This window comes from Aquila chrysaetos, chromosome 12 (assembly GCF_900496995.4).
Source record: "Aquila chrysaetos chrysaetos chromosome 12, bAquChr1.4, whole genome shotgun sequence".
NCBI classification, from domain to species: Eukaryota; Metazoa; Chordata; class Aves; order Accipitriformes; family Accipitridae; genus Aquila; species Aquila chrysaetos.
The window spans coordinates 16,840,992-16,855,315 of NC_044015.1; the positions used below are offsets into that span (position 1 = coordinate 16,840,992).

Here is a 14,324-nt window from a genome sequence, read left to right on the forward strand (position 1 = left end):
TCATGTACAGATAATACAAAATAAATGAAAAAGGCTCTGTGTTCTGTGCATGTCAGATAATGAAAGCTAGGCATATGAAGAATGTATTCCACCACGATTCTCAGGAGGCATGGAAACAGTATTTTGTTGTCGTCTTACTAACAGATTCTAGTACAGACAGTGCCATTAAAATCTTGACATTCATTGCTCTTGGTAGTAAAAGTTCTAGGAATAATTTCAGTTTTCCCCATCCTGGGCACAGGGGAATACTACAAATGCCATATAGAAGGTTAAATAACTCTGCTTGTAAATATCAAGATATTACTGGGTCCACGGTTACTTGAAAAAAAGTACGCATTTTGCTAGACTCTCAAATGTATTCTTGTGCAGTCTATAGGCACCTATTCTATTTCTACAGATATATTTGGAGATTTACTCTTTAATGCTTCTCTTTGTCCACAACATTTTAATGAGAATACCTTATTATTCCAAGAATATAGCATAACACAGATACACTAGATGTGGTAAAATTATTTTGGTAAATATAGAGAGGTTCTACTGTGACTATGCAGTCTGTAGAGACACCGCAATTCTGTACCCATTCCAGCAGTGTGGTTATAGTCTTAAAAACCCTTTCTTCACATGTGTATTTGCTTGCTTCTTAACATAAGGGCACTGAATAGCAAATAGTATTTTATATGTTATCAGAAAAAAATTTTTTTAGCTCAGTGAATATGAATTTTTATATGTATACAAAAATAGACCTTCAAATAAACATATTAAAATAGGTATTCTTGGGACTTGTTTGTGTTCTTAGGTAGAACTGTGTGATAGATCCATAATTCAACCTACTAAATTGGAAATACAAATTTTTCATACCTTCTGTAGTAGAAGTGGCACAACAGCATGCAACAAATGTTAAATATGGGAGGAGTTCTCTTTAAAATTATAATATCTTGAGTAAAACATCTTGATGCTTTTATTGTGCAGAAAATTCCAACTTCCTTTTGAAACCTGTAGTTGTCTGGGAGTTCAGGGTAAGCTATTTTCCAAAGAATATCAGCTATAACTTTTACAAGGTGGGGTTTTTTTAATGGTAGTATATACTTACTGTCCCCTAGATGTATGAACCAGCAGAGTGATTAATGTAGAGGTAGCTGGGCATATACAGTTTAGAGCTAGCATAGCATATTTGAATTCCTCTTCACACACAACATGATCTGTAGAAAAAAAGAAGATATAAATTGTTTCACAAAAATACTTTCCATTGAACAGAATTACCAATTCCTTTCCTTGTCTAGGAAAATGGTGAAGAGAGGGACAATCAAAATTTGCCTCCAGATCTTCATCTTCCACTTGAACCTGGAGAGCAGCTGTGTATGATTTGCTCCATCTATGCTCGCTCTCAGATTGCATGAGTAAAGTTAATTTTGCATCCAGTTCATATTTCTGTCCTGCAGCTACAGACGGAGAGGATGCAATGGCTTTGTGAATCCTGCTTCCCCTATCTTGCTGCACTAGTTGTATGAGTAAGCCATGTAGCATACTCTAGTCTGCATATTTTGCACCTTCTGAAGTTTTGCATAAACTGGTATAGAGACATCAAGCATTGTACATACATATAATGTTGTGCTCAGGAAATAGCATACTTAGGACACTGCAGTGCAGGAGTGCCGATGATCAGATAGGCTGTATTGGCTTGCAGACTGGTTATTTGGCAGTGGCTCTGGGATTTTGCACTGAACTTCAGTGTGCGACGTAGATTTGACCAACATCTCCCTCAGGAACTGCTAACAGCTGCTGCCTCCTATGCATGGGAGGGTGGGGTGGTGGGGGTGGTGGCGGTGTCTTGTCTTTTCCAGTTTTTTACAACTTTGCATTCTTTTTACCCCAGTCCTTGTCTGGCTTTTGTAGTCACAAAATTGTGCTTTGTTTTTGAGAGTCCTTGCAAGAAAGCACGTCTGCACATTAGTACTTGCTGAGATGGAACAGTGCGATAGACATACCTACTTCTTTCTGTCTTCTAATGGAATTTAGGGGAGGGGAAATGAGAAGAGAATGCAACAGAGGCATTATATCTAGTCCTCTATATTGGCTTATACTTAAAACTGTCAAATCTTCTGCACATGCTTTCAGTATTGTATGAATTATTATTGAACATGGATGGCTAGTGCTTAAAATTCAGATCACAGTTAAATGCTCTCCAGTGCTGGTGATGGCACGAAAAGGAACTAGAAATTACTCTTAAATGTCATTCACGTACACCTGACAGTATTAAAATAGATATAAGAAGGGATAAGCACAAAACTTACAACTTAATTAAACTTCCTGTCAGTGTAGAAAGTTAGTCATAAAGGTTTTCTAAGGTCATGAAGGCATTTATTGCATGCTAAGTACTTTTTTTTCTTCTGAATTTAATGTTTGATTTAGTCTATGTTACTTTCAATGGGAGCAGAATTTGCTTCTGATGAGAAAGGATAATACAAGTAGTGCAGCTAATGATCAAAACAAGCCATATGAAAACTGCTGACTAAAAGTAAGCAAATAATCTCCCCACCTAGATCTGAGCTGTCTACATACCTCTGCTTCTAGTTGCACTAATGTATCACTGAAATCCTTAGAGCCACCTTACCTCTCCAACTAAGCTACTTTCTAGATAGAATTTATAGTACAGCTATAAGCACACCACTTACTGAAAACAAAAGTTAGGGCATACTTTGCATGCCTCCTCTATTCCTTTTTTTGAAATTTCTAGAGGCTTTTCAGTAACAGAATCATTGACTAGTGAAAGGAGAAATCCATTCTCTCATTTTCTGAAGATCAAGGCCTATTTAAATGTCATAGGGAAAGAACGAATTTAGTTATATAAAGAGACCCTGTCAAATATAGAACAAAATGAGTTTTCCTCCCCTAAATATATTTCAGTTATAGCAATTAAATATTTCCTGCAGAAAACATTTCAGACAGAAATGTGTTCTTTTAGTTGACCATGTGCCATTAATAAAACTATCTGAATTTTAAACTAGAGATTTTGAGAGAGTAAGGCATAGTCTACTGCTTGGATGGAATATATACATTCCATTGCCATTAGTCAGATGGCAGTTTTATGAAAGTGAATATTGACTTCCTGATATTGAAGGAATGAGAATTCTCTATATTTTTGAATTTGTATAGGATTTTGCCAAATAACCTCCCCTTATTTTTTGTTTAGAATGTTGTTATATTATTGCTAATACTTTTGAAAATAGGAGCAAGAAAAAATATACATGAGAATTTTCATCATCTCTTATTTCAGATCTTGTACTTGAACCAAATTGTACATGCTGACCTAAATATATAAAAATGAGAATGAATAAATCACAGATGGCACGATGCAAATGAAAAGTATATCTCAGACTTAAATCCTCTATATATTCTAACATATTGGTAGACTTTTGGGATGGATTTTACGTAAAAATGTTAACAGAGAATATAGCACACAGCAAACACATTGCTGTCCTAATAGTCGTCTTAATCTCATATGCGTAAGAGATTCATGTTGTGTTGTCAAGTGTTTTTACATCAGAAGCCATGGAGCCGGGGCTCGTAGGACTACCTCCACTCCTACTGCAGACTTTTAGACTTTGTGTGAGCTATTTATGCCCTTCATGATATTTTATGCATTTGTAAAATGGGTATATGAAGGTAATAGCCTACCTACTTCAGAACTGTTTTGAAGCTTTTGAATTCTCAGAGGTACTTTGAGAACATGAGGTGAAAGATCCTTCAGTGATCTAATTACCATGATTAGGACTATTGTAGCCATTTGAAACATGAGGAGAGGTGCTATGGGTTTCTCCTCTTGGCTGGAGTTAAGTTCTTGTATTAGACACAGATCAGGTCAAAAATAACTTGCTCATTTCTCCAATTATCTGACAGATTATAGTTTGCCTGTAATGTTACTGTGTTTCATATTTATGTTCAGGACTTCTTGTGGAGCTGTGGTGAGGGTTATACAGAACTTTATCTGATGCCTTCTCTTCTAAAGTGAGTAGGGAGGAAGCTAGGTGACAGGTCTCCCACACCTCAGGTCTGGGACATCAGTCAGGTCCTGTGACAGCAGGTACTAGAATCATTATATTACTCATTCAGTTGGCAGTGAAGCAGCAGAGGAAACTGCAGTTTATCTTGAATTAAATATTAAATACGCCAAATCAGTTTACCAAAGAGAAGTATCTCGATTGCATTTATACTAAAGAAATATTCCATTTAGAATTTCCAGAAACTGTAGTTTCTGTTGAAAATATATTTTGACAGAAAATTTGTTGCTAAGTCTGTGTCAAATAGATGTAGCAATGCAGTGCCGTGAGTTATGACTTCTGTAATGTTCCTGAATATAAAACAAAATACTGATTTCTGCCTGCAGCATCAGCCATGTGGTAAGAATGTCCTAGACCTGACACAACTATTCTAAGAAACCTTACTTTTGCCAATTTGATAAGTTAACATGATCACTACCAGACACAGAAAAATGCCCATCCATTATCTCTAGACTATTTTTATTTGTAATTGGATAGATTAATCATCAGATGCATTCAATATCCATTTTGGTGAATCTGGACTATGTTCTTTTCGAAAAAAATACTGAAGGTTTAATGTCAGCCTTCACCAGTCTGTGCTAATTCATTGGTGCATTTTGAATAAACAGAGAATGTCAAAATGTATCCCCAGTTCCTCGAACTGTGATTATACATAATTTCTGAATATTCAAGGTAAAGGCGATTAATTTATTTTCTAGCAAATATATAATGGTTTTAAGTTCAACTCAGAAAATATGCAATTTACTCCAGTCTCTGAATTGCATAAATATATTGCTCTGCTGTGGACAGTCTTCACTTTATTTCATGTTTGTGCTGAAATGCAAGGCCAGATGCATGCATTAAGGGTACATGGCCTTTTGTACACCCATGTGTTCAAAGGAAAAGCAGGAAGATTAAGAAAACCATATGTAACTGCCAGTGAAGGAAAATGCAGTATTAGTGAAAGAAAAACTGGGCGTGTCAAGGCATTTGTATATTGGAAATTACTAAGGAGTAATCAAAGCATGTCAGCTTAAGACATGACGGTTAACAAAGGTGATAGAGTGTTTCATTGCCCATCTGACAACTGTCATGTTAGAGTCACTGTATATTTATAGAGTGTTCACACCTTGAACTTGCAAAGGAGTTTGCTGACACAAACACTTATGCCCTACACTTTTCAGATTCCACTGAAGAATCACATTCAAACACAGAGAAATATTTCCATTGTATTAATATAAGCATAAGTTCCTATTTTAAACAAAGTAGTTAAACTCCACTGTAAAAAATAACAGAGAAAACACAGGATGGCGTCAGGTGGAAAGACAGGAAACATGCCTTTCTGACAGGCCGTATTACCCTGTGCAAAGTGTCTCCATTCTCTTGCTGTGATGACAAGAATAAGTTCTCGTACTCTCATTAAAGAAAGGAAGAATGTACAAGTCTTCTCTACCAGATGGGAATAAATTATAACAATTACTTGTCCTATATACTGTTTCTGAAGCCTAAGGCAGAAAATCTCCAGGATGCTATTCTACAGTAAAATGCAGTCAGGGTCTAAATTTCAGGACTGTCTCATGCAATCTAAGACGACTGATGAACCTAATATAAGCTGCTGAGAAACTGGGCTTCTAGTGTTTTATAAATTTCCAATGTAGTTAAAAGTTAAACTTTTGTTAGGAGGACTTTCTGAAACTCCTTGGCTGTATTTTTCCTACATTTAGAAACTTTCTTTTTGACAGTTATAGTCTCTAAATCTGTGTGTAAAGAAAAAAAAAAAAGAAGAAATCCTATTACTGAATATTTCAGGTTCATAAAAATGCACAATATTGTTTTGGGAAACCTCCAGAAGAAAGGAGTAATTTTTTAAAGGAATATCAAATTTAAGAGAAGCTTTTGCATTAAGGCAGTAATAAAGCAGTCCTGGATGATAACAGGAAAAGCACTTAGAAAAATGTTCCGTAGGGTTATGAGAAATTTTATTCATAAGCACTCTGGACAGGGCTATAGTCTGCATCCCCCACTGGGTACGCATTCCAGAATGAAGAAGAGCTGGATGAGATTAATAACCAAAGTAGAGTCCTCTTAGGAGAATGTATGCAAACAAATGTTATTCTCATGACTGTATCAGTGGCCTAACCATTTGCAGTAGGTAAGCATCCAGTGGTGATGTTTATACCATGTTCATAACCTTGCTGAATTTAAAACTGCATTAAAAATTTCCTGTGCTTTATATGAGTAATATTAAATTAATCTTGAAGGAAGGCTTGTAATTCTCTGCTTTTACTGTTGTGCAGAGAGTGTGTGGAAATGGATGCTGTGATGCCCGTGATCCATGTGAAATTCTTTTGGGATGTAAGGTGCTATATAAATATTTAGACTTACAATACAGCATTACTATAATTAATATTAGAGGGGCCTAATGAGGCACAGAATATATAAGGTCTCCTCAAGCCCTTGAAGAACTACAAAACATAAATGAAGGCAATAAGATACCAGATTGGTTAAACTTAGTTGAAGGAAATATTACAGAAAGAGGTTTTGGTTTTCCTGTTGTTGTTTGCTTTTAAAAAAAACCTATGGTCCCAATTCTCAATCTGAGACTTAGATACAAAAAATTACCTCTGTTTTGCAAGTCTAGTTATATATAAGCTCCTACAGAGACAAACCATCAAGAATAATGAAACTCTCTTAAAAATACAATTACAAACAACAAATTAACACAGTTACCGATAAAAAAAAAAAGTGGCCATGGGTAGGGAGAAGAGATTATGTTTGTGTTGTGTGGTTTTAAGGGGGAGATGAAAAGCACCATCATTCTTGTCACAGCATGAGTCTTATTCCCTGTTCTGCCATCTCATAGTTTCAGATTACACTTTCATAACTTCAGAACTGCTCTTGATGTTTTTTTCCTTCTTTCCAACCTAGTGGTAAATTCAGTAGCTTTTAAAATTACAGCTTTAACTGTTGCTCTGGAATTGTTCTGCACTGGAATTTACTTTTTCATCACATTCTGGGATGATGGAAGAGACTAATATTTTTCCATAGAGTTTTTTTGATTTTTGCATGAATCGGCAATCTTTTCTTCCTTTAGAATACCTTCAAGAAAACTGAATTTTCAAAATTACAGCTGAAAAGGAAAGCTTTGCTTCCCCTTCATAGAGATATTTTCTCAAAGATAAGCAAAATGAGTTTATTATAAAAGTATTTGTGCAGTTTTGCCCATGAGGATATATATGTCTGTATGTACATATATATGTATATGTGTGTGTTCATATATAGGCAGAGCGAGAGACACCTACCTACATAGTGCAGAGGAAAAAGTTCTCAGATTAAAGCTGGTATTCTCTTCTTATAAGAGAGGATTTGTTTGGATTTCTTAATGTCATTTTGCATTTTATGTCATAGTTTCTAAGACACACATTTTACTGGATATAAAATTAAATTATATGTCTCTTTCCAAAATACTGGAAAGCAATTAAAATAATGTTTTTCAGACCACTTAGGGAAAAAAAACAGTCCAATGGGAAGATTTTTTTTTTAATTGTTTGTTGGATAAAATTTGGCCTTTACTAAGCAGATCATCTCATATAGCCCTTAGGATGTTTTAGTAGACAGAAACGATTTAAAGACATGGATATAGCAAGCTGGAAACCTACCTGGATCTATAATTAAGGAGTAACAATGTGTTATGTATCAAATAATTCTACTCTGTATATTATGTAACATTAAAGAGTAATAATCCTTGAAAGTGCTTATAAATAAGTTTTCAATGTAAAACATGACGTTTTACCGATAGGATATATGCAGCCCATGTTATTTTACAACACTGCACTCTTAATCTGCTTCTAACCAGCAAATATGCCTAGGGAATCTCACTTTTCTTGTGTGTTTATGAAGGAAACTGCCAAATACTGACAAGTGCTTCCAATGGTTGAAATCTTACACTTACCTGCAAACTTGATGTGGAATTTATTCTCAGGTTTCAGTATTTGGACATACAAAGGACAATTTGGAGCAAAGTCTTTAACTGCCCATGCTCTTAAAATGGTTTGATGATCCTAGAATAAAAAAGTATGAGGTGATGACAGTGAAATACCAATAACCATGTTACATTAGAAAAAAAAACCTCGTCAGACTGACTCCATTGAAGAAAACTCATTTTAAGACTATAAAATACCAATGGTGTGGATGTTCACATACCTGTTATATAAATAATATTATTTATTATGTATATTACATATATTTAAATACATAAATATATATATACATACACAGGCAATCCAGTAATTCTGCAGACACAGACAAGGCTGAGGTACTCTCAGTGTTTACCAACAAGGTCTCTCAGGCCTCTGCTTTGAAGCAGGCTTCAAGCAGGAGGAGAATCATCAGCAGTGGATGATTTTGGACATGGATTGCGCCAGAGAACTCAACCCATACAAACCCACAGAATCAGCTGGGTGCAGAGAGAGGAGGCCAATGTCCTTGTACGGTTGCTTTCTTATCTTTGAACGGTTGTGGAGACTGGGGGAGGTCTCCAACAACGGCAGAAAAATTAATAGTTTTACCCATCTTCAAACAAAAGGATGATCTGGGGAGTTACACCTCTGGGCACACGAATGCTGTGTCTCAAGACAGTATTCTCGTTTCCACGTTCAGACATTACACAAGTGGAAAACTATATGGGTAAAATGCTGGTTAGATGGTTGGAGTCTTAGGGCAGTGGTAAATGGCATGTATTCTACCCAGAGACCTGGGGCAAGTGGGGTGTCACAGGGATCTGCACTGGAACCTGTTCTGTTAAACATCTTTATCCATGACTTGGAGGAGGTGAAAGAGTGCACATTCAGCAGGTTTGCAGATGATACCAAACTGGAGGGAACAGTCCAAACACTTGAGGGCAGGACTGCCATTCAGATGGACCAAGTTAAGATAGAGGAATGGGCTGACAAGAACCTCATGAAATTCAGCAAGGGCCCAAGCAGAGTCCTGCCTCTGGACTGCGTAACCACCTGCATTGGCACGGGCTGGGGGCTGACTGGCTGGGCAGCAGCTCTGCTGGAAAGGACCTGGGGGTCCTGGCAGAGAGCGAGCTGAGCAGGGGCTGGCAGTGCGCCCTGACAGCAGAGGAGGCTGACAGCATCCTGGGCTGTTTTAACAGGAGCACAGTGACTAGATGGAGGGCAGTGATTATCCTCCTCTAGTCAGCACAACCTAGACTGAATCTAGACATTGCATCCAGTTTGCAGGCCCTCAATACAGCAGACGTATAAGCTGGACTGAGTTCAGCAGAGGACCACCAAGATGGTCAGGGACAGAAGCAGAGGTCCTGTGGGGAGAGGCTGAGGGAATGGAGCTTGTTCAGCCTGCAGAAGAGATGGCTTCAGGGGGGCCTAAGAGCAGCCCCCAGTACCTACAGGATGGTTACTGAGCAGATGGAGCCAGGCTCTGCACAGTGATGCATGGCTGGAAGACATGAGACAATGTATGTAAGCTGAGAAGAGAGATTCAGGCTGGATATGAGGAGAAACCTTTTCCCCATGAAGACAGTCAGGCAGTGGAGCAGGTTGTGCAGAAAGGCTATGTTGTCTCCACCCTTGAACACTTTCAACACCAACCTAGATAAAGCCCTGAGCAAATGTGGTCTGTGTTCGCAACTGACCCCTGTCAGACACGAGACCTCCTGAGCTTCCTTCCAACCTCCATTATCTTATGATCCTAGTATAATATATTCTATTTGTTGGAATGCAGAATAGAGGGTTTGTTTCCAGAAGTCTTCTACTAATAAGGTATTTTGTCCCTCTCCTATCTTTCTGCAAGTGTTGGGGATGGTATAATTTGGAAGGGGTGGCATTTAGATGTGGAAGAATCGTGTGAAAACTTAGATGGTAGTGATGAGTCATGTCTAATTAATCCAGAATGATGTATTAGATAGGTCCTTCCAAAGAGACTCAGAATTTAAATAACATTAAATGAGGACATCAGGAATTAAGAGTTTCAAGTTGTGGATAATTCTAAAAAATAATCAGCTCAATTAAAAACAGATCTACATTTTTGTGCAACTAAAACATTTGAATAACTGATGTCAGAAATTAGCCAGCTACTGACCAAAGGATTCCAATAGATTTCTGAGCCTGTTAGTTTTTGTACTTGTTACCATGCATCAAGAGTGAGTTAACTGCAGGATGATTACTGCTATCCCATAAAAGTAAAGTATGTGATAATACATTCATATATTGAATTTCATGAAATATGGCTAATTTCAGTGTATCAGCCATCAGTTTTTATTTCAGAACTAAAAAGGAATATTTGAGAGTTACACATAGGAAGCAATACTTGGGTTGAAATGCCTTGCCTAGTCATGAAATTGGTGGTATTGAAAGAAAATATAAAGAATGATTCATTACGTTTGCAGCATCAGCAATAAGAAAAGCTTTCAGACTCATGAACACAAGGGAAAATCTCTGCCTGGAACAGAGCGCAATTGACATTTTCAAACCATAATATTTTAATGTCAATTGAGATGTTAGCAAGTACTTTTTCTATTAGAAATACTAGAATGAAGTCCTAAGAGGAAGATCTTCTCAGGATGGTAAAATATATTATTTCACATTTTTCTTATTAACAGTTTCATAGACGTAGGATTGCTGTGCCCATTCAGGAGATTTCAGAACTTGGATGTACCCTGCTATAAGGTTTCCTTGTATGCAATCACTTTTTCTATAGCATATGGTGACTTATCCTCCTTAGGGTTTTTTTTCATATTTAGGGTTTTTTGTTATTTTGTCTTAAGGGAATGAACTGCCAACACACCTTAGAAGTAGCAAATGGCTGGGTAATGGGATAGATGATGGCCATACAGATATACTACAGGAAGAGTAAGAGGTTTAGGAGTGGATGCGGGACAGATTTCAAAAACCTGTGTTGTTGAAGATATTACCTAATCTTTTTATGCAAAAGGTGTCAGGGAAACACATTGAGAGTCACTTGCAGTGATGGTGTGGCTTCACTGCACAGGGTTTGACATTACCAGTTTCCTCCCTTCCTTTCCACAGCAATCATTCACAGACCACATTGCCTTGCAAAAGTGGTGAGAAAAGGCTGTTTCCTATATGCCATATGCATAGAAATATAGCTTATATACAATGAAATATAGGTGACTTATTTTTTTCATTCTTGAGTATTACACACCTGCGCCAAGATTAAATTTACTGGATAAACCAAAACTGTACCCGTAAATACAATTTCGGTTGTACATTTCACACTAAGTTTACTCTTTCACTTTTCTTCTCAACGTTAGCTATTTTATTTGATTTTTTTTTTTAATTATTTTGTCTAAAAAGCCTGGTTTTGTCAGAAGGTGCAAGAATTGTTAAGAATGAAGAATGCTTATTAAAATTATTCAAATGACACCATTTTATTAAAAAAAACAAACAAACCCAGACCCATAGAAGTGAGTGTTGTAAAACTAAAAGCATGAATCTCAACATTAAATATTTTTAGGTAATTGTATAGGAAAGGGAAAGACTCCTTAAAGTTAAAATCTCTTGATGATTACTTCACGCATTTGCAGTTTTAACACTCCGAAATATGTATTGCTTTCCATTTGCTAACTCTTTTTTGAAGAAGCAGTCTACAAATATGTAATATATATAAAATGGATACTGAAATGCCTTATATAGCTTCATAAGATTAACTCGGTGTGATGTACTGTTAATATAATAACCTTGTATTATTGTTTCATTTTCTCACTTTTCACTTGGTATATACATGTGTTTGTGTACAAAAGCTGGTTATGTGGGCTTCCACGTTTTTTCCACTCAGTTACTCTCCCAGATTCTACCCTGGAGAAATATTCCAGGGAAGAGAAATTAAAATACAGATAAGCACTTTAAGTGATTTCTTAGATTCAGTCTCTTAATATAGTATTGGTGATGCTCTGTTTTACATATGTAGCAATTTCTACACTATATTGCAGTGACTTTAAAAAATGTTCACATTTCTCCCAAGTAAAAAGGAGGTGTATATGTACATACTATAAACAGAGATAACTGAAAAAAAATTATGCTTCTATTCACGTTATACAATATATGCTTCTTCGGGAGATGAGGGAAAAAATATGTTCTCTTCTGTGTGCTTTCCATGCAATGCATTGCAGTCAGTGATCAAAAATTACCACTGATATCGATGGTGATTAATACAGAGCTGATATTTCAGTTCACGTAGTAAAAGCTGTACATTTTAAAGTGGATGTAACAGGAATTTAAGTCATCAGAACTCAAAGCAAGACCTTGATTTAATATATATTTTAAAATAATTCTGTTAATTTTTTTCTTGCCATAACAACTTGATATATTAGTTATATCTTGCTATGCAATGCATCCATCTTGTGATGCTATTAGGGCAGTGTAACTTAGATTACCAGTATAGAATCATAGAATCATTTAGGTTGGAAAAGACCTTCAAGATCATCGAGTCCAACCATCAACCATGCCCACTAAACCATGTTCTGGAGTACCTTGTCGACGCGCTTTTTGAATACCTCCAGGGATGGTGACTCAACCACTTCCCTGGGCAGCCCATTCCAAGGTCTGACAACCCTCTCAGTAAAGACATTTTTCCTAATATCGAACCTGAATCTCCCCTGCTGCAACTTGAGGCCATTTCCTCTCGTCCTATCTCCAGCCACCTGACAGAAGAGACCAGCACCCACCTCACTACAACCCCCCTTCAGGTAGCTGTAGAGAGCGATAAGGTCTCCCCTCAGCCTCCTCTTCTCCAGACTAAACAGCCCCAGTTCCCTCAGCCGCTCCTCATGAGACTTGTGCTGCAGGCCCCTCACCAACTTGGTTGCCGTTCTCTGGACACGTTCCAGCACCTCAATGTCTTTCCTGTAGTGAGGGGCCCAAAACTGAACACAGTACTCGAGGTGCGGCCTCACCAGTGCCAAGTACAGGGGAACAATCACCTCCCTGCTCCTGCTGGCCACACTATTTCTGATAGAGGCCAGGATGCCGTTGGCGGCCTAGGCCACCTGGGCACACTGCTGGCTCATATTCAGCCGGCTGTCAACCAGCACCCCCAGGTCTTTCTCTGCTGGGCAGCTTTCCAGCCACTCTTCCCCAAGCCTGTAGCGCTGCATGGGGTTGCCGTGACCAAAGTGCAGGACCCGGCACTTGGCCTTGTTGAACTTCATACGACTGGCCTCAGCCCATCAATCCAGCCTGTCCAGATCCCCCTGTAGAGCCTCCCTACTCTCAAGCAGATCGACCCTGCCTCCCTACTTGGTGTCGTTTGCAAACTTGCTGAGGGTGCACTCGATCCCCTCATCCAAATCATTGATAAAGATATTAAACAGAACGGGGCCCAACACCGAGCCCTGGGGAACACCACTTGTGACCTGCTGCCAACTGGATTTCACCCCATTCACCACAACCGTCTGGGCTCATCCATCCAGCCAGTTTTCACCCAGCAAAGAGTAGACTTGTCCAAGCCATGAGACGCCAGCTTCTCAAAGAGTATTGCACGAGAGACAGCATCAAAGGCCTTGCTGAAGTCCAGGTAGACAACATCCACAGCCTTTCCCTCATCCACTAGGCAGGTCACCTGGTCATAGAAGGAGATCAGGATGGTCAAGCAGGACCTGCCTTTCGTAAACCCATGCTGACTGGGCCTGATCCCCTGCTTGTCCTGGACTTGCCATGTGAGTGCTCTCAAGACAAACCGTTCCATAATCTTCCCCGGTACCGAGGTCAGGCTGACAGGCCCGTAGTCCCCCGGATCCTCCCTCCGACCCTTCTTGTAAATGGGCGTCACATTGGCAAGCCTCCAGTCCTCTGGGACCTCCCCTGTTGACCAGGATCACTGATAGATGATGGAGAGTGGCTTTGCAAGCACCTCTGCCAGTTCCCTCAGTACTCTTGGATGGATTCCATCAGGTCCCATAGATTTGTGAGTGTCCAGATGGCGCAGGAGGTCACTAACTATTTCCTCCTGGATTAAGGGTGGTATATTCTGCTCTTCGTCCTTGCCTTCCAGCTCAGGGGGCAGAGTACCCTGAGGATAACTGGTCTCCCTATTAAAGACTGAGGCAAAGAAGGCATTAAATAGCTCAGCCTTTTCCTCATCTCTAGTGGCAATGTTCCCTTCTGTATCCATTAAAGTATAGATATTCTCCTTGGGATTCTTTTTACCGTTAACATATTTGTAAAAACATTTTTTGTTGTCCCTTACAAGAGTGGCCAGATTTAGTTCTAGCTGAGCTTTTGCCTTTTTAATTTTCTCTCT

At 38.5% G+C, this 14,324-nt stretch overlaps 1 protein-coding gene across 1 annotated transcript in view; it reads right to left on the reverse strand.

The window, feature by feature from the left end:
* KCNT2 (potassium sodium-activated channel subfamily T member 2) overlaps nucleotides 1–14,324 on the reverse strand; it is a 160,469-nt gene that overhangs the window by 50,118 nt on the left and 96,027 nt on the right. The window contains 2 exon segments of the mRNA XM_030033481.2: nucleotides 1,091–1,199; nucleotides 7,990–8,098. Coding sequence (XP_029889341.1) covers nucleotides 1,091–1,199; nucleotides 7,990–8,098 — 218 coding nt within the window.